The sequence below is a fragment of the Oxyura jamaicensis genome, chromosome 15, assembly GCF_011077185.1.
Source record: "Oxyura jamaicensis isolate SHBP4307 breed ruddy duck chromosome 15, BPBGC_Ojam_1.0, whole genome shotgun sequence".
In the NCBI taxonomy this organism is placed as follows: Eukaryota; Metazoa; Chordata; class Aves; order Anseriformes; family Anatidae; genus Oxyura; species Oxyura jamaicensis.
This window is the reverse complement of record NC_048907.1, coordinates 11009698-11035540: the sequence shown is the minus strand read 5'-3', so window position 1 is coordinate 11035540 and position 25843 is coordinate 11009698. Positions and strand designations below refer to the sequence as shown.

Below are 25843 nucleotides of genomic sequence, written 5' to 3'. Positions count from 1 at the left end.
AAATATAAGACTGTTAAATTTATGATATTGCTTACTGCTTAATACATCGTATGATCCCTTTTTTGGAAGTGAGAGATGGAACTGTCCAAGTTAGTCTTGCAGAAATGTGACCACAAACTGAAACTCATAATTCTATTTGTAAAAATAGGCTGTGTACTGAGTTTAACTGACTTTACTGCAATTCCTGGGGAAGCAAGCATTTTTCCTAATATTTCTGCATGCAATAACATCAGTCATTTGCACTGAGATCAGCTGTAATGATTTGGAAAATAAAGTGAAAAATGCACTGAAACAACCCAAATCAATCCGAGGCAGCCCAAGCTGCTTAGTAACCTTTAAGTTTTTCCACATTGAATTTTTTGCCTTCCTCAAACTAATAATTGACTAAGAAAAAAAATAAAAATGTGAATGGTATAGCCCCAAGCTCTGGGATTATTTTTGCAACATGACACTGAAAGTTCATAGTTGTCATCATATTTTTAAAATATATTAAAGTGACAACCCTGGCACAAAGGCAACTGCTCAGAAAATTGGCTTGCCACAATAAAACTATCCATAATTCTTTGAAGTCACTTGCACATAGCAAGAAGACCAAATTTAATCTCTTTATTTTCTGTATCCCCCATAGGGCTGCTGCTACTTTAAGCACTGATGATGCTTGCTGAGCAGGTAGCTGTTAAATATTTCTTTTCATTGTACCCAGACAACGCATGGCCTCAGGCCATATTTGTTGCATGCTATGCACATTCTGTACTCAATATAGAATTGTTCTCCTTCTGGGATGTGCTGTTATAATTAACTTCATATGAATGCTTCGCTAACATTAGCATTTATCATGATGACACCCTCAGGAGTTGTTATAATCCCTCCATCTTACTCTGATCTTGCAGATAGGAACCCAAAAGGTCAGGTGCCCCCTAGAACCTGACTTTTCAGACACCTTGGCATTTTGCAGTCGGTGGAAGCAGCGTGGCACAAACGTAACGTGAAGCTGACAGCGCTCAGAGCTAAAAGTCCCACATACATAGTACATCACTCTACAAAAAAACAGGAGTGCACTTACTACAAGTTGAACTGAAAACAACTTTCCCAGCTCTTTTCTGGCTCCTCGTTTTCCCCCTCCCATGCTCCTAATTGCCTACCACAGAAGCTCTGAGAAAAGTCACCGAATGCAGACCGGCTGCTCTCTGCAGAGATATAAGAACTTGGACGGGTTTAGGAAGAGGAGAAAAAAGGCCTAGCACAAAAGCCAACCTGCTGTCCCATTTTGAGTCCCTGGTTTACCCTCACTGAACTTGAAGTTTCCCATAGGCAAAATATTTTCCTTAATGTCATCCTGCTTTTCCTAAGCACACAAAATGCCTCAGCATGAAGCAGATTTCTTGACCCAAATGGCTAGGTTCACAGAACCAAAAACTAAGGTCTTATAATGGAAATGTTGTGGATAATTATGATTAAGGTAGATTGTCACTGCAACCTGTAATTTAAACCACAAAATAGTGACTTAGCGCACAAGGGAGGCTCAGGGCATAGCTACAGAAAAACTTGATGCCAGCACCAGCGGTAACTGCGGAGGGAGCAGGCCTGCCCTCTTTGCCACTGGCTACCTAGCACACTGACCAGGGAAACACATCTAGATGAAAACCAACACCACCTTGCCACAGGAAGGCTAGTGCTGCCACAAGAAAGCAACAAAGGACACACAACACACAGGTTAAAACATGTGCTACCTTTTCCAGAGGCGGCACTGAGTAAGTCAGGTTCTGCCAATCATTAAGTAATGTCCTACAACCATTGCAGTTTTGAATAATTTCAGGCCTTGCTTCCATCTTCAACACGCTCAAGTTGTTATCTATTTCACTGCTTGAAGTCTTGCTTGGCCATGTTTTTCCTCCCGTTGACATAATATCCAAAGTTGGCCAGAAAAGATTAGAATAATCTGTACTTTGTGCGTTCAATTTCCCTACTTTCGGAAGCTTTTCATGCAGAAGCAAAGAAAGAGTTTAAGAGACAGGAAAGACTGACTGGCAGCACTCAAGAAGCCTCTAGAAGTACTTGTTTTTAACAGGAATACCTTATGACTTATTCCAACAGTCAAAAGCTGGGCAGCCTTCTACCTCTAATGTACATCTCAGTGTCAACATAGAGAGCTCCAGTCTGGACAGTTGATCTGCACTGCTTTGACAGAACAAAGTAAACAGAAAAGCTAAAAAAAAAAAAAAAAGAGACTTCAAATCATACCTTGGAGCTCCTGGCTTGCAGGCTTCTCATGAGTTACACATGTCAACACGGAAGCTCTCCCACTCTGCAGGTATTTTAACAGTAGAACATAGAACTAACAGTTGCTTCCTACAGCTTTAATCATCTGATTTGCAGACAAGCTTAATCCTCAAATGGAAGAATGAACAGCAGAAAATTCACAATAAGTGTCACTTCATGCCATTTTTTTCCGAGCCCCAGCTGGACCCCTGTATTCTGCTCCCTTGCCTGTGTGCCAGTCCCATGCACTGCGATTTTAGTGCCTGCCAATGAAGCTGCTTCGTAGGGCACGACGGCAATTGAAGTCCTACCCAAACTGGTAAGGAAGGAGAAAATGTTTTATGAAAATTGCAAGTTCTTTATTTTAATTAAAAACATGCAGATCAATAGTCATTCTTCTGTGTATACATGGCATCTGCGTAATTAAACCACTGGGTTCTTTTCTTTACATAGCAATCAGTTCAAACCATTTTCATTGATTAACCCCCAAGCATCCTGGCTCTTAAGATTTCAGTATACCACAAAAGCACTGAACAAGTAAGGCAGTATACATGGGAAAAGAAAAGCCACGTTTTCCATCCATGGACAACAATTATTTAATTTGCAGTCCCAATTGTTTTCCAAGCAAGGCCCTGCTGATATAACTGTGGGCCATAATACTTTCAGAGCTTTTTTTTCCCTCCAAAATAACGCTTGGCACAAGGGCTTATCAAGGCCAACTACTTACTCCCTCTCACCACAAAGCAGATACAAGAACAGACAAACATCCAACCAAGCAAATCACATTTTTCGCTACGAAAGTAACTTTGTGAGGGTGTGCATTTTCAAATTTTGTAACAAGAGTATAAAAGTCATGCAGCGTACACCGGTGATTTGAAGTGGCTGCAAGTTTCAACACAGCAGCCCCCAGTCCTGGTCTCCATCTGTACTAGCACCCACTTAAGAAGATTAGTGGCTCATGCACCTAGAGGAATCAGACTGGTAATCACTGTAGTACAGTTTATCACTTGACAAACGTTCCTTGTTGTACTATATATGCAAGGAAATGGGCCAAATATTCAAAAAAATTAAATTGTTCTCTACAATTTTGCTGCCCAGCAACGGTCCAGGTATGCAAAGCAACATGTTGAAATTAGATCTCTTCTGTGTGTTAAACACCATGGTCAGTTCTGGTCTTTGCTCTATTTGTTTATTTAAGACTTCATAATTCTTTCAAGGATGACAGAAAAACACATCAATTCCACTAAATTTCAAATATTCCTCTGCACTACCTTAAATCACTAAAATTGTTTATACAGAAAAAGAACTGAAGTCAGCAACAGATGCAAGACAGTCACTTAATTTTTCTAATGTACTTTAAAATAGCTAGTGTGAGATAGGCGTTTTATATAGTTTGGCACATTCATAAAACGTTTAAGCATTAGTAACTGAATATTGATTACTATCTTCTTTTGGACCTCTGACACACTCCACCTGTCTCTAATGACTCTGGATCATATTCCCCCCAGATACAAAACAGAACGCAACAGGATAGGCTCCCTCTCTTGCTGACGAAGGACTTCAAAGAAAGGTCTCTCTGGCATCATTCCTGGAAGCCAAATCCCCCTGCCAGCCCGAGCCCCTTTCTCAAATTGCCAACACAAAATAAAGACCAAGAACAGTGACCAAAGCATTCAAATCCACCTTCTCTAGCTCCACCTCCCTTCTGTGCAGGTTTCCCCTACAGGCCAGGAAAAACAACTTACGTGAAGAATAGCCCCAGCCAGACGGTGGTTCTATTAAAGGCCTTCAGTGCACGCACAAGCAAGGACATCCCCCCAGAATAAAGCCACTTCATCTTCAACGTGTTAACAAAGAACTGAAACATTCTTCGAAAGCAAAAGATGAATTTGCTCCAGCAGGATTTTTATGCTTTGTTAACAAGTTTTTCAATGAGCCAACTATACTAAATATATCCAATTTGGGCTTCAGATATTGAATATATTCCTGGCAGCCACTTTCCTATCTATTCAAAGAGCTACTACTCCAGCAGATATTAGTTCCAGCTGTAATTCAAAAGAAGTACTTCCTCAGAACACTGTCATGGTACTGATAATAGTGTTTTCAAAAACCTGTAAATCATTTAAAATGCCTATATTCTGTATAAATTGAGAAGGATTTAGCTACTACTCACATTAAGCAGATCTGGCCAAAACACTGATGGAAAAGTTATTCTACACCCCAAATCAATTCTCTCCTCCAGTGAGCTTTAAGAGTTCATTACTAATATTAGCTTTTTGTCTACATGATATTTAAAAGTGAACACGAGATTTTTAGAGGCACACTGTAAAACATTGCCATTCAGTCCTTCCAACGTGCACTGAAGCAAAGTTCTCCATGCTCTGCCTACACAAGCTGCACCAACAGCAAGCTACCAATTACAGTAAGGTTTCTGCAGTGGTTTTTCAGATTTGGGAGTGCAAGGGAAGAGAATGCCAACTTTTTATTATAATCCAATTTCAGGAAGAAAGCTGACAAGTCCAATGGTCTGAAGCCTGGAGAGAAGGAGAGTGATCTCTGACCCCTTGCAACACAAGAATAACTGGAGCAAGGGAATGTTCAAAAGGGCAGGGAGAGCAAATGCCACGGACTGGCTTTTTAAACCATTTGGGAACCAACTGTGATTCAAGCAGCAAGTTTGAACCAAACAACTCCAGTGTTGCACTATAATCTGCTCAGCATAGCTCTTGTGATTCAAAACAAACTTCTATTTTATTTTAGGGTTGAATATTATTCTTCCTGATACAGAAAATATTTCTATCAAAAAATGACATTTCCAAGACTGTCTTCCACTGAAGTAATCATGCACCAGGAAAAATGCACTTCCTCTTGGAGAAGTGTGAAGAATAAGAGATTAAAACCACCACATCTAAAGTGGCAAGAAAACCTGTCAGGATGCTGACGAGCAGCTCACTCTCACCTCACTTAAATTTGCTCCAGGCAGAGCTGTAACTCCAGTCCAATGGAAATAACACTATTTTCATATACCTGGGCTTCTTGCATCTAAAACGTTAACCAGATTTCAAAGCTGACCTGGAATTAGTAATTCACAGGTAGGCTGCAAAAGTAAAATGGTTCTCATGAAGTCATCAAGCTTAACTACAGATGACCTAATATAACTAGTGATGTTCACAGCACAGACCGGGTGTTGATAAATCTGACTGTTGCAGAATTAAATGAATACTGCAGTTAACTAGGATCATTCTGTATCATATGCTTAGGAACAATTGCTGCTCCAGCTCTTAGCTTAGGTGGTATTAAATAGGCAGCTCCTCATGGCATTAACTGTTAGTACAAGCCACTGTCTGACATAAATACATATTTAGACAGCATCAGCTTTTTCTATCCAGCCATGAGGCAGTGGAATCTTAGAGAGGAGCCTCAGCTCATTAGACTGTGCTATAAACATATTTCCAGCAGTCTGGATACTGTACCAAAATAAACAGAAGCATTAAAAACAGTTCTCCTGTATTTTTAAAGGGACCCAGGAAGGACACTCAACTGGGTTTGCAGCCAATGTGTTTCTTCTAATTATACAAGCAGGCGATCTGTGAACTTATCTATATTAAGATGAAACAACATATTTCAGGAGCAGATGAACAAATGTCTCTCCTGGATAGGCATCCTGCGTCCTTGTGTAACACTGCCCCAACCCCCACAGCAATCACTGCTCATGCTTTTTATGACTTCTTCCTTTGTGTATTGCCTCTGTATGTATATATACTGAAACCTCTGCATGCTCCCTCATAATATTACCCCTGAAGAAAATCACCTTCCAGTTTCCCTTCATGTCCCCCTAGCAGACAAACAAAGGAAAAAACACCCAGCTGAACAGTTTTCTGACCAGGATGCCAACCTTGGAGATCCGTCCAGATGCAACTGCAGATTTCACATGAAAGCCACTCCCTCGATAGGGCAGTAATTAATGGTTTATTTCCTGTGCTCAGGCACCAAATTTATTTTATCACCCTAAAGATTTCAGTGCCTTTACTGAACTTGACAGAAATGGGTAATGGATTTACAAGTTCAAAATGGAAGAAATGGACAGAACTAACAACATAAAGACTCATTTCTTTAGAAACCAAGCTAAAAAAAAAAAAAAAAAAAAAAAAAAGGCATTCAGCAAAAATCCAGAATGCCAGAGCAGCCTTTCCCTAGTTTCCTGAATTATACAGTATTTGTGGAGAAGTAGATACTTTCAGGAGGAATTCATGTATGCAGGGTGGATCTGGCTACGTGCACTAGCCATGTTTAAAGACGTACCAGTGAGTGAAGGTAAACCTTAAGAGGCTTGGGAATAATAGAACTATCTACTTACTTCTGCATACCTTCTCCACTGAAAAACAGCTGAATAATTACCATTAAAGAGATGTTCAGAACAAGCCTCAAAACTCCTTTCTGTCTAATGCTTGGTCATTCTTGCTATCACAGTGAGCTCACCAGAAGGAAGGATAAGCTGTTTTACAATAAGCACTCAGTCTGTGCCTACATGTAGACCGTAGGTTTTAGACAAGTTTGCCTGCTGATACCTACCACAGCCCAGGACACTCAGATCAAATGGCTCCGAACAGTCCCACCAGATCTCTTGGTATCCAGGAAAAAAAAAAAAAAAAAAAAAAAAAGCAAATTAACATGCTCACATCTCTGTACCAGGAATGTACCAGGAAAACAGAAATCATTTATAATCATGTCACCAGAAACATTAGCCAAAGGGGAAACAGTTAAAATACTATGGTTTGGCATTATCTCTACAGTAGGAGGAAAAAAGCCGGCAGACCAGGCCAAGTACTAGAAAATGGACACATGCCACCTCCATTCTGGCACGGTGAAACACATTGCTGTCACACCTACAGAGTTTAGCACATAACAGTGTCATCTCTTGACAGGTGTAGTATGAGCAAAGGCAATTATGATGGAGTGCTTCAGGGTAGGAAAAAAAAATAAAACTATGAACTAGGCTGAAGCTTTAGTATTTCTGCTCTGGAAACTCAGTTTTTTATAGAGCTCTTGAGCTAGTCACTTTTACTGACATTAAAAAATTACTCCACCTCCTTGTCCATTCCTCTATACTCTCCACTCCAGCAGTAGGTTAGAGCTACCAAAGCTACCTAAATGCACCCACAGAAAATGAATTAGTTGTCTCACATTTTGTCCCTCATGGAATATATTGTATGCGGCCCTCTATTGTAAACACTGCCCTTAATCCCAGAGAGGGGAGAGAGATTCTCTGGAAAGTTTGTTCAGAGGACCTCAGCCTTGTACCAATACCCAGCATTCAACGAGCAATTGAAAAGAGCAAGTCTTCCATGAAGTTGGCAAGAGCAACAGGGCTTTTAAACAGTAAGTCAGAATAAATGCAGCTGAGATTTGAGGTTAAAGAGTAATGCCTGCAGCCAGCCCTCATGGAAGGGCTGCTTACAGCTGGTGCAGCAGCAGCCATGCCACCAGGGAGCTTGTCTTCACCACAGCTTTCAGATGCATGAGAACAGACCTACAGTTGTGAGTTGTGCTTGAACAAAACACCCAGCTTGGACCCCGACAACCCCCAGACCGTGACAGAGCAGCTACTCAGGAATCCACAAAAATGGAAGATACTTGAGTCACATCTGAAGAAGTCACATTTACATGACTCATAGAATCACAGTGGAAATTCTGAGGAATTTCATAAATCTGTGAGCCATCACCACACACTCACATTAGACAATTACCCTGAAGAGAGTATTTGGTTAAGAGCTACTAAAAAAACAGGAAGTTAATTTGCAAAAAGAATTAACAAAATCTGTTTTATTCCCAACTTGTATGACTGACCTTGGTGGTACAGCTGAGGGTAATGAAGGTCAAAAGGGCTTTTTTTGTTCTTGTCATTACCACTGCTCTGTCACGGCCTCTCCTCCTGCATCTAACGATCCATATGAACATAGAACTGTATTACCTACCATTAACTTCACATACCTAATGCTATTCTCCATGAAGGCCTTAACCATATTCTGCCTGTTAGAACATCTATGTAGAAAGTATTCTGTGGGGGTCTGGGTTTATGCGGAGAGGCATTGGTAGCAAGGGGCTGCAGGCACCTCAGTGAGGTGAGGCCGGGGTGGCCCTGCACCAGAACCAGCCGGTTCCAGCCACCCCTCCACAGGGCACAGCCAAGCCCCTCAGCCACGCTGGTGGTAACCCAGGGAAAACACACTGGAAAAAAAGGGGCAAAACAGTGCAGAGCAGTAAGACATGAGATTAAAAGTGAGAAACAGCCCTGCGAGCATGAAGGTGAGAGAAGGAGGAGGAAGGAGGTGCTGCAGGCACCAGAATCGAGATTCTCCTGCAGCCATGGAAAGGACCGTGGTGGAGCAGGTACTTCCTCACAGCCTGCTGCAGCAGATATCCACACTGCAGCCCATGGAAGACCCTATGCCAGAACAAGTGGGTATTTCCTGAAGAAACTGCAAGCTGTGGAGAGAAGCTCGCATAGGAGCCAGTTTTCCTGACAGGAACTGCAGCACGGGGAGAGCCCCTGGAGGAGCTGGGGAAGGCGTGAGGAGGAAGAAGAGACAGAGGAGCTCTTATGGTCTGACTGCAGCCCCTTGTTCCCCTTCCTCTTGTGCCACTCAAGTGGGCAGGAGGAGGTACAAGGGTTGGGAACAAAGGAATTGAGTATGAAAAAAAGAGGTGATGAAGGGGAAAGGTGTTTTAGTTTTTGTCTTTGCTTCTCACCACCCAAATCTATTTTAATTGGCAATAAATTCATTTTCCTGAAGTCAAATCTACTTTGCCTGTGTTGGTAATTGATCTCCCTTGTCTTTAGCTCGGCCCACAAGCTTTTCATTTTATTTTCTGACCCTCTTCAGTTGAGGAGGGAGAGTGAGAGCATGGTTCAGATGGGAATCCACCCAACCTGCTCTACGGAGTACCAGGTCCTGACACTAAAAGCTTGCCATATACTGACAGCCCCAGCACCTGGCACAATCTACTTGCAAAGAACATATTCAAAATCTGAGGCCATAATCTGGTAGCTCAATAGGAAACGTTACCACATTCAGTGTAAGCAAAGGCAGTTAAAACTGCTGTCATCGCCAGCTCTGATCTTTCAAAGCATTCATCTTGACATTCACTTCCCTTGCAGAGCAGTATTTGAGGGCTGGATGGAGTAGTAGTAGGTTTCACACTAAGCACTGCGGAAGCAGCAGTTAAAATGCTTGATGCTTAAAAACAAAGAGGATAAAGATGATTTCACCAAAAGTCAGCCAGTCAGATTTCATTAATCCTGACTGTACTCACAGGATCTACAAAGGACTACAGACTATTGTATTTCCTTACATAGTTGTTGCCAGTCACCTGCTTAAGTTTGAGATGCTGCACAGAAAGCAATCTTAGAGATAAAAGCAGTTGGGGGTGGGGAACAATTCCACTTGTTGGCTTTAAATTCATTAACATACTAGGTTTTTAAAAAGAATTCAGAAAAAAAATGGAGATTGAGTTTAGAAGAAAAAAAATGCTAAATTTGGAATTTTTGAAGACTACAGTATTTTAAAGTGTTGTTGACCATAAAATGAACAAAAGTGACAAAAAATATTGCTGTATTTAAGTGCCATGTTCCTGTGATAATATGGAACAGCATCATCTGCTGCAATAAAATGTTTTAGCTGATCATTTCTTGTCTTGTTTGGCACTCCGCTGACACACTTTTTAAAGCGTTAATTAAAAAAAGAATCAAGTCAACACTACAAATTGGACAGACTTGTACCCTACATACAGTCTCTTCTGACCACTGATGTGTAGAGCTGGGGCTCTGCCAATTTCCAATGAATCTGTGGAGAGTTTCCAGCAAACTGTCATCACAGCAGGATGCAGTTCTTGATAGGGTGATCATACATGGCATGTGGAGTGACGCAGAACTGTCACTAAACAAGTCTGTTTTATTGTGCCTGAATCTGTCTTTAAGGCTCATCCAGAAACTGAGATTGGCAGTTTATTTCCAGATACTCATTTACAATGTAATGCACCTAAAACCCTGTAGTATTCACATGTAAGCAAGCTTTTTGGATAATTGCAGAAGGATGACAAGGAACTCTAGACTAGCCATAGCTGTGGTACACAAATAGTTTTAATGGTTTTTATATTTAGCAAATAAAGTAGGCCACGACAGAAGATAACTCGACATGCAGTATTTTCCCCTTAGGGATTCCTAATTTTTTTCTTGCTATTTTCTTTATTTTGAAATAAAGTATTTTAGATTTCAAATATAGGACCATGATGTAAATGTGCCAAATACAGTAGCAGTCCTTAGTCCTGTGTTCATTTACTGATATTTAAGAAGGTCTTTCCATTATATAGTTCAATAAGCACAACAACAAGGATAATCCATGTGCAGAATATTAAGAATAATTTGGAAATTCAGAGCATATCTACTGACTTTTGACAGGTTTCTGCTTTCTGAACATAGACCCAGATATGGTTATTACAGCACAGACTAAAAACCAGCAGAATGACTCTGGGCCACCCTTGATGTACCTTCCCTCCACAGGTAAAAATCAGGGAAGTGACAGTCGAGTGGTTTTATATTCTCGCAGAAAAAACATCTCCTTAATGTTACTGCCATGTGAAATCAGAACATTCCTTATCAATTGGCAGCTTCATCCCATCTGTGTATTTCTTACACAACTTCATCAAGTTTTTAAACATGCAAGAAACAGTGAGAAGGGATCTAAAGAGAGAAATATAAGTTAGATGCAGACTCTCTAATAAACCATCTCCACATAACTATAAATGTTTATTATTATTATTATATTGTAGAAAGCCTGGTACATCATAACTTGTTCCAGAGAAAAGTCTTCCAAAAGAAGAGGCCAAACTGGCACTAAAAGACAGAATGTACATTAAAACCTTAAGTTTTCTAACTGAAGCGTTGGCAGGACTTGCATGCCCAAGAGAATCCATCCCTCGTCAGACATGCAGGAATCCACCCATCATCCATGCACAGTATGCTGTCTGGGAGACGTACTATACACGTGGCAGAAGCAGCCCAATAGAAAAGTATTTAGAGAGGAACCAAGAAGTAAACTGGCAACCTTTTTTGTTTCAGACCTAGCAGGTATTACACTCAGAATCTTTTCCTCGTTTCCAAAGCAGTTGAAGCAACAAAAATAAATAACACTACTCTGAACAAAGCAAACAAAAGCATAAAGCATATTACAAGACCCAGTGCATCACAGCACTAAACAGGTCTCTCTTGCATTCATAGGAGAACAATTATTTGGCAATTGCTAGACATCTCTTTCCCTAAAGACCAGACCAAATTCTGCTTACTTTTCTGGATCAAATAAATTCATAGACTAAGAACAGAGAACTTGGGAAAAAGATAGAAGCATTGGTCAGCCCCTTTGGAGAGGATTCCAAAGGTCACAATAGAGACTGTAACCCACTGATAGCACGCACAGTTTCAATACAGGAAAGTTGTTGCATCAACCCATATAAACCACTCCAGCACAACAGATGGGATGAGATTTTGAATTACATCTTGTAACCCTGAATCCTTTTTTTCTATTGTTGTAATAGTAATAAAAGTCAAGGGTCGTGGCAGCAGTGTGCTACAGCAGCTACACAGTTTGGAGTAAACACAAGCCTTGGGGCCAGATGCTACAAAGGATAATGAGTGTAAAGGAAATGACAGGCAAAGAAAACGTGGGTCAGGCAACCTCCTCATTCAGCAGCACTCTATGGCCCAAAATTCACACCCCTAACATGCACTGAAGGAAGAATTTAAAAAACAAACAACACAAACACAACAAAACAACACCTAGATAGTAAATGGAGAAACGATAGCTAGCTCAGACGTGTATTTCTCATTTTATCAGATATGAATTATAAATCAAACACAGCAGCTAGAAAAGAAATAAATAATTTTTCAGTTCTTCAACCACAGATACCATGCTTAGCTCTATCTATCCTGCTAGCCTTTGTAATACAATGGAAGAAATATTACTTAGCAAAAGTAATTAGCCTTTGTGGAATCACATACAAATGAAAGTTTAAATACTACAATGTAACCATTAAACTTTTTAAAGACAGCCAATGAAGCTGTAGTCCGTGTATCTCCAAATTCATATGTTCATGCAGATTTCAGCATTAAAGAAAACAGTTCTGCTGCATGACATTCACTTGCATTTTAGGATGGCCCAAAATGACATTAGATGGAGAATAAACCGTCTTTTCAGAAGCCTCTTCTGAAATAAAGATCTCCATTGAGTCCTGGGCTCAAAGGACGTTAGTCTGGAGTTGGCACATATGTGCAAAACTTCCTAAGCACCAATGCTCCAATTGTACAGTGCCTCTCAGCCTCAGTTTCTCTGATAGCACTACCAACCTAACTCACAAGTTATGCTGCTGGAAGCCAGAAGGGACTAAGACTTCAACACAGGGAGTGGGACACAGTTTTGCCCCAGCTAACTAACAGTACAGCCGGATAAAATCTTGCACTTAATGCAGATGAAGGATTAAGGGATTTGCTAGAGAGAGTACAGACAGCTGTTTGCAGGATTAAGACCTGAGCCCAGGAACCAGGTGGTTCCAAGAGAAGTCCTAACCACAAGATCACTTATTTAAATACATACACATCCATATACAAGCCTGAACATTTTCTATATGTTTTATCACCTTGCCTTCTGCCTGCACAATAGCAGCTCTTGTTTAGCAATGCATTCACAGTAGCTTTGACATTACCGGAAATTAAAAAGCATCAGGAAGGGTGCTGATTTAGACACCTGTCCACTGGAAACCAACCTGTGACAGCAAAGCATTTCACAGTCATGACTAGTAGCTGCTGACCTGGTCTGATGGCTGGAGAATCAATGCAGTCAGAAAAAACTATCACAGGTACGGACCTAGCTGGACCCACCAGCTGCTGCCTATTGCTGTCAGGTTATTGGTGCTGCTAAGCTGCTGCCCAGGATAACAAGCTCCACACAGATAAATCCCAAGTGGCCATGTCCCACAGTCCTACGTAAATCAAGAAGGGTCCCATCAAGGCATCTGACCACACTCAAAACTCACTATCAGAAAGGGCCCAGACGTGAAATAAAGGACTACAGTGCTGTTTTGTCTAGCCTTCTTGAGCTCGAGCATTAGGAAAGCAAAGCAGAAGTTTCCCAGCGTGTTGGAAATGCTTATCAGCAGCAGCAAGGTGAAATTCACTAACACGTGCAAGACCTTGTACCTCACTATCATTGCAAGCAATCTGTCAAATTTCATTTACTGAAAAACACAACATGACCGGAACCATCCCATTTCAAGGAACCAAGCCTTTCACTATTACACATGAAATGGTGTCTTCCTGTCCACCTTCATTCTCCCTGAGCTTCTTGAGAGCATTTCTTGTGTAGGTAGACATTCACTTCAAAATTTATCTTTCAGAATGGATTTGTCACGTAAGATGAGGCAATGTTCTCAGCAAATCTCTGCTGAGAAGAGCTGAAGTAATCCTTGCAGTTAATTTTCTGATACAGTCCTACATCTGGACAAAGATCGTAAGTTTTGTTCTGCAATTGCAAAAAAATCATATTGGTTTAATGGTCACACCCAGCAAGTACTGTTATTTTAATCTTGCATTGCCTTTGCACTTTGGAATTTCTGTTACAAATATTAAACCGCTTTGCTGCTGTAGATGCTACAACTTCCGTACACGAAATGGAAGTTACCTCACCAGATCCTGCAGCTCGGCTATCTCCTTCTGTTTGACTCGCACTATGCGTCAGAAAGCAGCCATTTTATATATCCCTGTATATTTCAAGGAGTGACCCCTTAGAAAAGTCATTTGCTTCCATGTAGCCAGGTGGTAAGATTAGGATTGCAGCAAGATCTTCAGAGAGGAAAGATAGGTCTGAGAGACATGCACCTAGAACCTAGACATGCACATGAACCTAGAGGTTTGACCATCTGAAGACAACTGTACAGGCAGTCCCTACTCCACCGTTGAGCCTTGGGAAGTTGAAGAGATGTCAAGATGACTGTGTGACTCCAGAGGGAAATCTCTGGGCAGTGGTTCCTGAGCCCAGTGCTGGATACAGACCCTGGGAAGGGAGAGCTCACCCACCTACATGCCTAACCTCTCCAGACACTTGGAGCCAAGAAACTACATAAGCAAATGCTGAGTTATGAGGTTTGGTAAAACACAGCAGGTGGTTCAGCATGCTGCTGACAGCAGACAAGGGTTAACCACTGGTGCTCAGCATTATTAGATCATAACACATCTGGAGAGTTATTGCTCAGGCAAACATCAATCTTCAGAGAAAGCTAAACATGCAAAATGAGATCTCACTCATGAGAAAAAAAAAATCCATGAGGTTAAACACAATTAAAATAATCCCAAATAACTTTTGAAAACAGAATTGACTAAGAAGGAGGTGAGGAAGACAGAAAAACAAGGAGCGAAGAAAATACCTGCCTCTTCCAGCCAACTGGGATCAGAGTATCTTCAGAAGTTTTAAGGTGAACCCTTCCATTTCAAAGCATTTCTGTGACTGATCTGAATTTAGATTAAAACGATACTTGTTTATAAAAATTTGAAAGCTTTCCTTATTCCCAGCACCGTACTTAAGTTGTGTTGATATAGATATTACATTGGATTATTTCCCTGAAGACATGAAAGAGAGCTAATGCAAATGGCAATTTAGTTTTAAGAATCCTGGGAGAGTAAGGCTTTGTCTGACTATTTATGAAAGCCCTTATATATTTAAGCAGTTTCAAGTTTGCTTTGTTAGGCTCCAACTTAAAAACGAATTTGTTCATTTAAGAATACTCTGCTATTAATTTAGTCTGAGCGCATGCAGAGGTTTCCTGGAGAGCAGTCATTTCAGAGTGGCACATACAATCCTTATTTTCAAGGTACTTTCTGACTAGTCAGCTTCCACGAGCTCCTCCCTTCAAAAAATAATGACATCATCTCATATGTGGCTTGATAAAAATCTGAATTTCTCATTCCCATCTTAACGCTTGATAAAACTTGTGATCCACTTGCCCAAAGGGCAGCATTTCCTAAATTACGTGACTTCATCAGTAATAAGGAACATAATAAAGTGGTGTACATGTACACTGGAAACAACTGCTTTGGTGTTTAGATTTAGATCTAAAATTCAAGACTTTTTTTTTCTGCACCTGGCTCCACTGCCTCTTGTTACTGGAAGATCTCAAAACACAGCAGTAAAGATATTTCATAATGATTTCACATTTGATGTCTACAAATCCTGCACTTACGCTTTCACAGAGAACCATGGTAACCACTGTGATATCTAAGTATGGGTTACTGTACAGTTTATTCCATAATATCCGTCCTGAGAAAAACAAAGAGTGAAGTACCCACTAATATCTGCATAATGGGTACAGAGCTTAGAATTTTAGGCACTTTGAACAGCTTTGAAGCAAGAAAACCTAAACTATATTAGAACTTGCAGAAGAACAATAAGGGGCTAATTAAATTTTCTTTCTGGATACAGATTACTGGCTGAAGATTTATGTAGTATACACTATGTTGTGGTGTACTCATTTGAACAAATTACTGCAATCACCAAGCAAGGATCCCCAAAACTGCCTCTCCTAAAGCAAAACAGATCCACGCTGACTACAGTTTTCCAACTGATGGCATTCTTTGAAAAAACAACCAGAATTTTCACAGAAAACTGCAGCATTACTATTTCAGCCCCTGTGCCTCTTCCTTTCAACTTCATTAGCAGCTCCCTCTGACATTTGATCAACTAATAGTAGTTCTTTAGCAGCGCAGCCAAATTGAACATTACCCTTGGGTTAGTCAGAAAGAAGTCTTGTATCTACTGGCTCAAATCAAAGGACAGTAAATCAATGTTCCCCTTTTGTACTGGTTACACAAGTATTACACCAATTCAGCTTTTAAGGTTCTTCTCCCCACCCCAATATGCATCTATTTCATGCTCTCAAGCAGCTTATACCACTATTACTGTATTCCAAAAATCTTCCAGTGCAAGCTGAACAAAACTCATGGCTTCCCTTTGTAGGCCTTGAAGAGGTGCCTTGTAGCTATACACAGGTAAAATGTGAACAGTGACCGCAACAGGCTTTCTGTTCCCATGTCCCTTAAAACAAGTACCTAGATCCCAAAACGGTTGATTTCAGCTACGAAGCACCTAGTAACAGAATAAGTTATCTATGCAAAAATTTAAGTGTATAAATAGCAACTGTCTCAGGTAATAGACCTTAAAAATCAGAAGTCCAAGGTCACCAAACATGCCTCTCTCTATGTTATTTTTGTGTTCTGAAGAAGAGCATCCCTCAGTTTACATTGCTAACAAATCAAATGAGCTCCAATACCATTTGCACAATTTTGTAGGGATTGCTTCTATTTATAAAAGGACACATGTGGCATACTTAGACAAACACAGACAGCATTTAAAAGAGTATCTTGAAAAGGACCTTAAAGAAAAATAGAAAAACTGTTTGTATATTTACGTGCAAAGGCTGAAAAGGCCCACCCTGATCTAACTGAAGCAGTCTCTCATTCCTATTTCCATACACCCACATCCTTAATCTCTGCTCATTAGGAAAAATGGAAAGGAGGCTGCTACTGGCATAAACCACACGCTGACTACAGCTGTGGATAGCCCATGCACAGGAATAACTTTCACTCCATTAGCTATTTTGACTTCAAAATGAGATCTACAGTTAGCATTCAAATGCCACTGTGATGGCTGCATGCAAATAGCTGCGCACTCCACAGCTGAAGATGTCTGGCTATTTACTACCATCAGTGAGGATGACTCTCCTCCCTCCCCCAAACTACAGGAGGAGGGAATATTCCTGCTGATCATAAACATGGTGCTTTTTTTTTTTTCCTAAAGGAATGAATTTTAATAGCTTTCAGAAATGCCTTGTATTGCCAACTTTGCTGGTCCCCTTGGAAGTGAAGATGATAGACTCTACTAGCTAAAAGCAATAAAACTGAGCTCTCTTCCAGCACGAAAAAAAAGCCTTTTCACACTTCAGCTAAATGGATTTTCTTGTTGAGAATCCCTGCCTCTTTATTTTGCATGTCAAGTTTATCTAGATACTATTTAGAAAAAAAATTATATACCAAGATGAAATTGCCAGAGCTTAAAAGGACATTTCTTTGTCATAAGAAGAATCAACATTTCTCAGAAGCTGACAGGCATGACAACTGAGAAGACTCAGGTCAATCTGGAAAGCCTTACCTCTTCCGGATTGCAGTAGAGTAGACAAGGAAAATCTGCCATCAAAGATGCATTTAAGATGGAAAATGCTGAAATACCTAAGGAGGCTACAGTCTCTCCTGGGTTTTGCATTCTTTTAAATATCTGGCTTTTCTTTGCTCAAAATTGCACTACCCCAATCAGTGTTGGTTTCAGTGTGAAATCAGTTTTGAAATTCACCTATTAAACTACATGCTTTTTTCCTCTCTCTACTGTCATCTGCATGGCTGTTTGTGTATGTGTACTTTGTGAAGCTGCTCCCTACCAGTTCCAGCAATTTCTTGGTTTGGCACATGAAAAAAATAATACTAATCAGAAATAGGCTAACGTTTCAAGTAGTAAAGTGTGGTTTGGAAAGAAAGTTCAAAAAAGAGTGAATTTGTTCTTTTTCACGATTAGCATCAACAATACAAAGTGAATCCCTGGAATGGCTCAGAACAGACAAGGACTATGAGCTTTGTGTTGTAAAGGCCTCAAAATTACGGGCACATCTGGTATGACATCATTCGGGCAGAACAAGGGGGAAGCGGATAAGCAGAGTAGCAGTGTTTCCACAGACACACCACAGCAAACCTTGAACTTCTCACATCCTAAGTCACAAGCAACAACCACCAGAGCAACACAAATCCACAAGCCACCTTCAGCAAGTTACGAGGCAGAGGCCAAGCCGTAAGATCACATTCCAAGGCAGAATTTATGCTGTCTAGCAGCTTCCAAAGATTAAGCAATCAGAACTGATTTTTTTTCTTTATTTCCATTTTTGTGCACCTATTTATTAGTATCCAATACTATTTCCTCTAGGCTGCTACTATCTGTAATATACACTTTACATCACATTTAATCATTTGTTCTAACTGGAATTAGAGCACACAACTGGTAGAAGTGACTATCTGAATATCTGCAACTGGAGATCACTGAAGTCCTTAAAAGGCTTTAGGTAAGACAAACAGTTTTGGATACAAATTGAATTCACTAAAGCAAAGATGATCTTCTATTTGCTGGAATTATGCTAGTGACTGAACCAACTAAGTGACTGACCAGATTAAAAACACAAGATGCTTTCCCCTCTTTTGACCTATGAACACCAATGAGTCACTGGACGATGAGATCTAACAGACAGTTCAAGAATTTTAGGTACGCATAGAATCATACTCCCACTGCCAACCAGATCCGTTACAATGGCTGTGAACTTTAAAATGCTATGATAAGTGTATTTTAGGGCTGTTCCAGTGCGGGAGCGTATAATCCGGGGTGGGGGTGGTCAGTTATGATTTAACAAATGCATTTATCCTAAGTGCTTCTGAATTAATATATGGTTTAGCCAGTATAATTAAGTCACTACAGAAATACTGAGTCATCCTAATTCATGAAATACAGTAACAGGACATGGGGGGGGGGAGGGGGGGGGACGACACCACAACCCCCCCTCCCCCTTTTTTTTAAAAAAACACTCAGGAACGAAGCCAAGATTTTTTCTTCCTCACTAAGGTAAATCCATAAGCCCTGCTACTGAATACAGTCTAACTGCCATTTTTCCCCTGATCCCCCTTCTACCAACTGAAGACTACTTCCCTGTTTTCTTTCTATCCTTACTTTGAGTTCAACCTCAGTTGCTCTTTTACACCCCGTTATTACTTCTCAGTTGTTTCCTGAGGGTTATTGGTATTAAATTCCTGTGTCACAGACTGCACTAGAGTGCCTGCTGCATATGTCTGTGGTACACCCCTGTGATTACACCCCATTATGACTTCTAAGAACAAAGTTTGTCTCATTTTCAGCATTGGCTGAATGAGTTCTGACCTTAGTTGTGCTTTTACCTCACCCAGAAAATTACCATTTTACTATGCCACTGAAGAGAACAATAGGCAGCAGCATTACTACCATTACAGCAAAGTAGCGGTGGCACCTGGATCTTTGTTGTGAATTATGTGTTTCTGCCAATACTTCAAAGACACTCAGCTGACTGGATGGATGCTACAGAAAACACAGTCCTAAAATGGCTATTATCAGAAATTTCTAGTCTACAGCACTCGGCAAAAAACTGAAGAGCTTTACTTTGTCATGACTAAAATAAGCCACAGTATTTATTTTTTTTTTTTCCTTAAAACCTTATGCTTTTAGCTTGTTGTGTAATCTATACATGCAAGTTTTGCAGCTGCTAGGCTAAAATTCAGAGGTTGCCAGCACTAGAAACAACAGTAAGTAGCACAATTTAAGCTGGTGAAGAGAACTATTGGATCCAGCATCATAGGTCAGTAGGTGAAGCTACGCTTTATAGCATTATGCTTACGGACAACTAAGTTGTGCTCTCTAATACTGCTGTCACGCAACCTGAAGTAAGATAGGAAGTTCACGAGACTCAGGTTCTTTGGATGGAGACACTGAAGTTTACATCACAGCAGTCAGTGGTCCAAGGCATAAGAGCTCAGACTTCACTGAAATGGGTTAAGTTGTTATCACTAATGAAAAACCTTATAAGGAATATGAAGAAAAAAAAAGGTTTTGGAAGAAATAAGCTCACATCTGCTGCAACTGAATCACTCTGGATTCCTGTAATGTTAAGCAGAATTGTTCTTTCTTCATTATGCCATTTGATTTGTTCATATGAGTAAATTACCCTAATTATGATATATAACATTATTTATACATTCCTTTGCAATGCTTAGAGTTAATGCACTTTTACTCTCCTACTGGGACAAATTAGACCACCTACTCACACGCTTGTATTTATTATTAAAGGAACACACATGGAGAGCTAAGTCTGCAATATAACTGAAATACTTCGTTGCCTTTCCAGGCAATAATAGTGATAGCTAAATAGTTTTGTTTCCCCTCGTAAAACCAGAAGGAATACAACAGAGGTATAGTGAATCCTAAACAGTTAGCTGAGGAAAAAGAAGCACCTATCGTGGAATTTTCCCAAATTAAAGCATAAGAGCACCACTGATCAACACCGTCATGAAATAATAGCACATACTGCGTATTTCAAACACTCTTTGTATGCTGCTACTTGGTGAATTTGTTTGTACAAAAGCTAAAAATAAAGATTACGTTGCTAAAAAGCTATCCCTAGCCTTCAAGTTCAAAGAGCTTTTCATCTAGCAGAGGACACACACTCGTGGCTGGAGCCCACAGACATGTCTAGGGAGAAAGCCTGGTCAGAGCCTCAGGTTTTTAATACAGGTTACTCAAACACTTGCAGTGCTCAGAAAAGATTTTTTCCTTCTATTTGTTAAGTGGTTTTTTAAAAGTTGTCTATTTTCCACATATATTAACCACCATTACTCAGTTCTAGAGCACTGAGGTTGCTGAAGTCCCTGATGCCCCACTGAGCTGATCTACACACAAAATTTCATACGAGTATTAACAAGTTTCATGTATTTACAGCCAGGTAAGGTCCTTAATACCAGCCTTAGAGCTTAGCGACACAAACAAGAAATTAATAAAAAGTAAATTGTCATCCAGTAGAGTTCTTGTGCTATGACTAGCAACCATGGAGTGTATTAGCAACACTGCTTAAAGCACTGTTAGGCCAGAACCTCAACTGCTGCTTATCACTGACCTACCTAACATCAAAGGAGTCGTGCAGATCAGCACCCCGGAACATACAGGCCTATCTCAGCCATGAATAACATATCATGGCAGAAAGATCTTCAGGACACAAAACACTGTCTGTGTAAAAAGACAGAAAAAAGGGAGAAGCTCTAGAAAAAAAAAAAAAAAAAAAAAAAAAAAAAAAAACACCATACAAAAGCCACTCTAATCTCATGCATACTACTTGCTTTGATTCTGAAACAAAGACAAATTTTACTAAAACTCAGGATAAATTTGCACAGATTTGCTGCTGTTTTTTATCTGAGTATTTTTGAATGGACAGGACTTCAGATACTGCCTGACAACAGTTGCTCAATTATGTGTTACTTTTATTACACACATGGCTTGGCAGCAGCAGAGAACGTATGTCTGGGACAGTCCTCAAAAATTTACTACCACTTCAAGATGCACAGGCCAAGTTACAATATGGAGAGATCCTAAAAATACTTCATTCTGCATGTAATTATTCACTGATAACAGAGGGAGCAGAATTAAGTTTAAGATTTGGTCATAGACTAAAGCTAATTATGTCTGCCATACAGCAACAAATTTACACCAAACACCTCAGTTGATGTCCCGCTGCCAAAAGGATGTTTCAACAACAACTGTGTTACCAGGAAAGCCTTACATCACTAGGCAATTTGTAGCTCTACATTCGAAGTATCGCATGAAAACAAACATACAGCTTCCAAAACAACCACAGCAAGCATCCATTTCTCAAGGTGCAGGACAAGGAAAACGCTGGCTTCGAGACCCCTTTTTTGGATTCTGAAACCATGCAAAAAAACAACCCCAACACCACAGCGCCAGTGTGAGCCAGGTTCAGCGCAGAAGCCAACTTCTGCCTTCTGTTTGCCTGCGAGGACCCAACTATAAATAGATGCCCAAAGGATGAATGATGGGTTTATACTTGTACCAGCTCTTTGTGCTGAAACAGTGCAATATCCTGAAAGGATTTACCCATATCTTCACATCAAATGCATTAAAAACAAGCAATCAGAAGTCAAGTCACATTACGCCAAGAGCATAACTCAGTGCCAAAAGCTGTTCTGATTTAAGAAACTGTTAGACAACACAACATTTGCATTTTATTCTGGAATCCTACATTATGACTGCCACAGCAGTAACGAGCGGTTTGAAGCACTGAGAACCGTACTACGGTGAAACTCGGAAGGGTACCGACGTGGACACGTACTCCCACAATTAGACAGCCTTCTGCTCCTGCGGCTTCACCGAGCTCAGTTAAAAATTAGCAATGGCAAAACAAGGTGCACGGTTCCAAGATAAGCAAAACAATCGGTCTTAATATCCACCCAGCAATCTATTCACCTCCCCGAAAAGCAGCTTAGCCAAAGCTCACTTCAGAGCAATTTTGCAGCATCGCCCCCTCGAAATAGCAGCAATGCCTTCGCAGGGAAGCTGCGGCCATCCCGGCGAAGGAAGGGTTAAGGCTCTTCATAACTCAAGTTTATGTAAAGGGAGAGGAAGCAGAGAGGCAAAGCAGCACGCCGCTCACATATTAATATAACGACAGGGGCTCTGCAAGCCGACCGCCAGAGCTCCGCTTTGCATCTAAGGGAGGTGGGAGCGAGAGCAGAGGAAACGGAGGGGGGGAGGGAAAAGTTTCCCCTTCCCTCCCTGCGACAAATCCAAACCTGCCCGTTGGCCCCTCGGGCTCTGAGGGGCAGTTACATGAAAAAAGCCCAGAGCCGGGCAGCACGGAGCGCCTGGGACGGGACCGCTCCCCTGCCAAGGGCTGCGCCGGGCGAAGCCGCGGTGCGCAGCCCAGGGCTGCCTCCCTCCTGCCGGCCTCCCTGCCTCCTCCCCGGCCTCCTTCGCAGCCTCCCGGCCCCTCTCGGCAGCAGGGCAGCAGCCAGCCGGCACCCCCCGCCGCAGCCTGACGGTTCCCGTGCGCGAAATGGTGGCTCCGGCTGTCAGCGAGCAGCAGCCCCTGCAGGGCCGGGCCGGGCCGGATCCGGGCCGGGCCTGGAGGAGCCGAGCCCAGCCTCCCCCCCACCACCACCACCCTCGCCCCACGGCGTTACTTACGTGAAAACAAAAAATAAAGTAGTCGAACCCACTAGCAAGGCGGCCGCTGTGGAGACGGGGATGTATTTCGTCGGTTTAAACCTCTTGCCGGTGCTGCTGGGCATCCTGTGGCTTACACATCACTGTGCGGAGCCGAGCAGGGAGCCGGGAGGACGCGGGCAGCCTCCGGCACGGGCGGCAAGCGGGGAGGGGGAACCGGGCCGGCTGACCTCCAGCACAGGAAATCCCACCCCCGCCGCCCGGCCCCTCGGCTGATGTCAAGCAGCCCCTTAAGGTAGCGCTGCGGGCGGCTCGGCTCGGCTCGGCTCGGCCCGGCCCCTCCCGATCCACCCGGCCGCCGCGCCGAGGGGAATCGCTGGGTTTTTCGGTGAGGGAAAGGAAAGGAAGGAGGGAGAAGGGGACGGTCGAGCGCCTCCGTGCTCTTTGTGGGAGGGTGAAGGAGGCGGCCGCAGCGCCGAGCTCGGGGGAGGGGGCCGGGGGCGCCCCCAGAGGCTGCGGGGCCCAGAGGCGCGGTGCGGGGCGGCCCGGGGCCGCTGCGCCCTGCTGGTGCCGCAGGGACGGGGAGCCAGCACCGCCGGGACGGCACCGTGCTGCTCTCCGGAACGAGCCGTGAGCGCCAGGAGGCAGAAATAAGAGGTAATTTAAGGTAATATCGCAAAGTTCATCGAAGCGGCTTTCTAGAGAGCGCTGAGCAAACGGCTCCTCCGCTCGCAGCAGGCAGCTCCGCGCAGGCACAAGGAAAGCCTCGCAGGGAGGAAGGGTGCGAGGCCACTGGGAAATTTATGCATCGAAACCAAGAGCTGCCGCCTGCCCCACCGCTCCCGTTTTCCTCCTCAGCTCGGGCTCCATCTGCAGCTGCCGACAGGCCGGTAAAGTACCCACTGGTACGACAATGAAAGCCACCTTCACGGCTTCTGTTGGGTCCTCTTAGAAGTCAACTTACCTTACAAGGTATACACTCGACTCCTGTTCTGAAGAGGTATTTACAATCACCATTTTAAGAGACTGGATGAGCTCTACAGTCCTCAGGGTATTTGGAACAGAACAAGAAAAATCCAACAAAATAGCAAGCACGGGCTCTCAGCTTTGCAAGGTTTGCAATAAAATTGTGAGCATCAGCTTTAAGTATAAGCAAATCCAGCAAGATCCAACCTGAAGGCATATAGTTACGTGAAATCTGCTTTTGCTAAGTAACTGCTCCCCCCCCCCAAAAAAAAAAAAAAAAAGTATTCTTAGCCCTCTGAGAACAACTTTAAAAGCACCAGGTTTTATCCAAAAGGGACTAAAGCCAAAAGGCAACTTAAAATGAGCTCCAAACTCAGGTTTTTGAGGTATGGTAGGGACAACAACCTGGTTATTTTTGAATGCCTAGGTTACATTATTTGCTATGCTTCGCTACTCATTGTCACGCCAGATTATAGAAATAAATGATTTTTTAAATGCTCACAACTAATCAAAAGGTCAGCACCTTTACCCAGAATCAGACTCTGCATACTAACCTGAAAGCCTTCAGGTGCATCTCCACTAGCATATTAAGTTGGATCAAAGGTGTACTTTGGAAGCAAATCTCTCAGTCATCCTCACGTACCATGGTTTGACGCATGATGCTGAGTGGCCTCAAAGAACATAACTAGATTCCTTTTGAATAAAACTAAACCAGAAGATGCATTTTAGGAGCACACCTAAGTACACCCATGTCACAAGTTAGTTCTAAATGAACTTCCCCGAAAGACCTTGCAGTCTAGCACTGCTTGCACAAACCAGGCAGTGACTTCACTTTCATCAGTTCAGGCCCTGTCCTCCTCCCCTTCAGCCAATGTTCTTGGTGAAAAATTTCATAGTTGCAAACAGAACCCTGATATTTTTACACTGATTTCATTTTAAACTGGAAAATGTTACAAGAAGTATTACAGACAGCTTACGAAGTTTGGTTAGCATCCTCTAATGGACAGTGAGAGATTTACTCCACTACATTTCTTAGGGCTTGAAAATGAGTCAAGAAGTTATCTCCCCACTCAAGTGGCTGTCAGATTTGCATTTTCAGCAATGACATGCAATAGGGTCTCCACAAGTACACTTCAAGGTACATATTTGGAGGTTGGTGGTTTATTTAAAACTTCATTCTTTCTAAGGACAAGGCCTTTCTGAAAAGTAGCAAGTTATCACAAAGGACAGCAACATCCCTTGATGTGAGCTTGGGAGCTACTCTTAAGAAGAGACTTCCTACTCTGTTCTCTGTAACTCATTACTTTCAGCTGTATTTCTCCTGTAGGTATTCTCACCACGCTAGAAAGCCTAGCTCTCAAATGCAGCTTTGCAAGCAGGAAGGACTCAGTGTTTGAGCTCCTTCCACCCTACAGCGTGGCTTTCCTGCTACTTGGACACCCAAGTGCATCTCCACAGCCTCACCATAACAGCCCCACTCCGAGGGCCAGTATTTCAAGCCAATCACCTTATGAAGAGAGGTACTTAGCAGCAAGCAAATATGATTTTATTATTATTTTTAGTCCTCCAGTCATGCAACACTGTTGCAGAGAAGGACACTAAAAGATAGCTGTGAGCATGGGGTATCAGGGGATTAAGAGTTGTAGCTTTCATAGCAACAAAAAGGGCACATCTCCAAAGCTGAACTGATCTTAAAGATTGCAGTGCAGGCCTGGTCTGCACAGTCATCC

At 42.1% G+C, this 25843-nt stretch overlaps 1 protein-coding gene across 3 annotated transcripts in view; it reads right to left on the bottom strand.

Annotated features, from left to right (window-relative positions):
• The window catches only part of ZDHHC8 (zinc finger DHHC-type palmitoyltransferase 8), a 114230-nt gene extending 90652 nt beyond the window's left edge, over nt 1–23578 (bottom strand). The window contains exon 1 of one of the 3 annotated variants that reach the window (XM_035340933.1): nt 23169–23578. In XM_035340933.1, the coding sequence (XP_035196824.1) occupies nt 23169–23272 (104 nt within the window). In that variant the 5' untranslated portion in view covers nt 23273–23578. The remainder of the gene's footprint in view (nt 1–23168) is intronic. The other 2 variants (XM_035340931.1, XM_035340932.1) reach the window with 2 other exon arrangements.
• Between the last annotated feature and the right edge of the window lie 2265 nt (nt 23579–25843).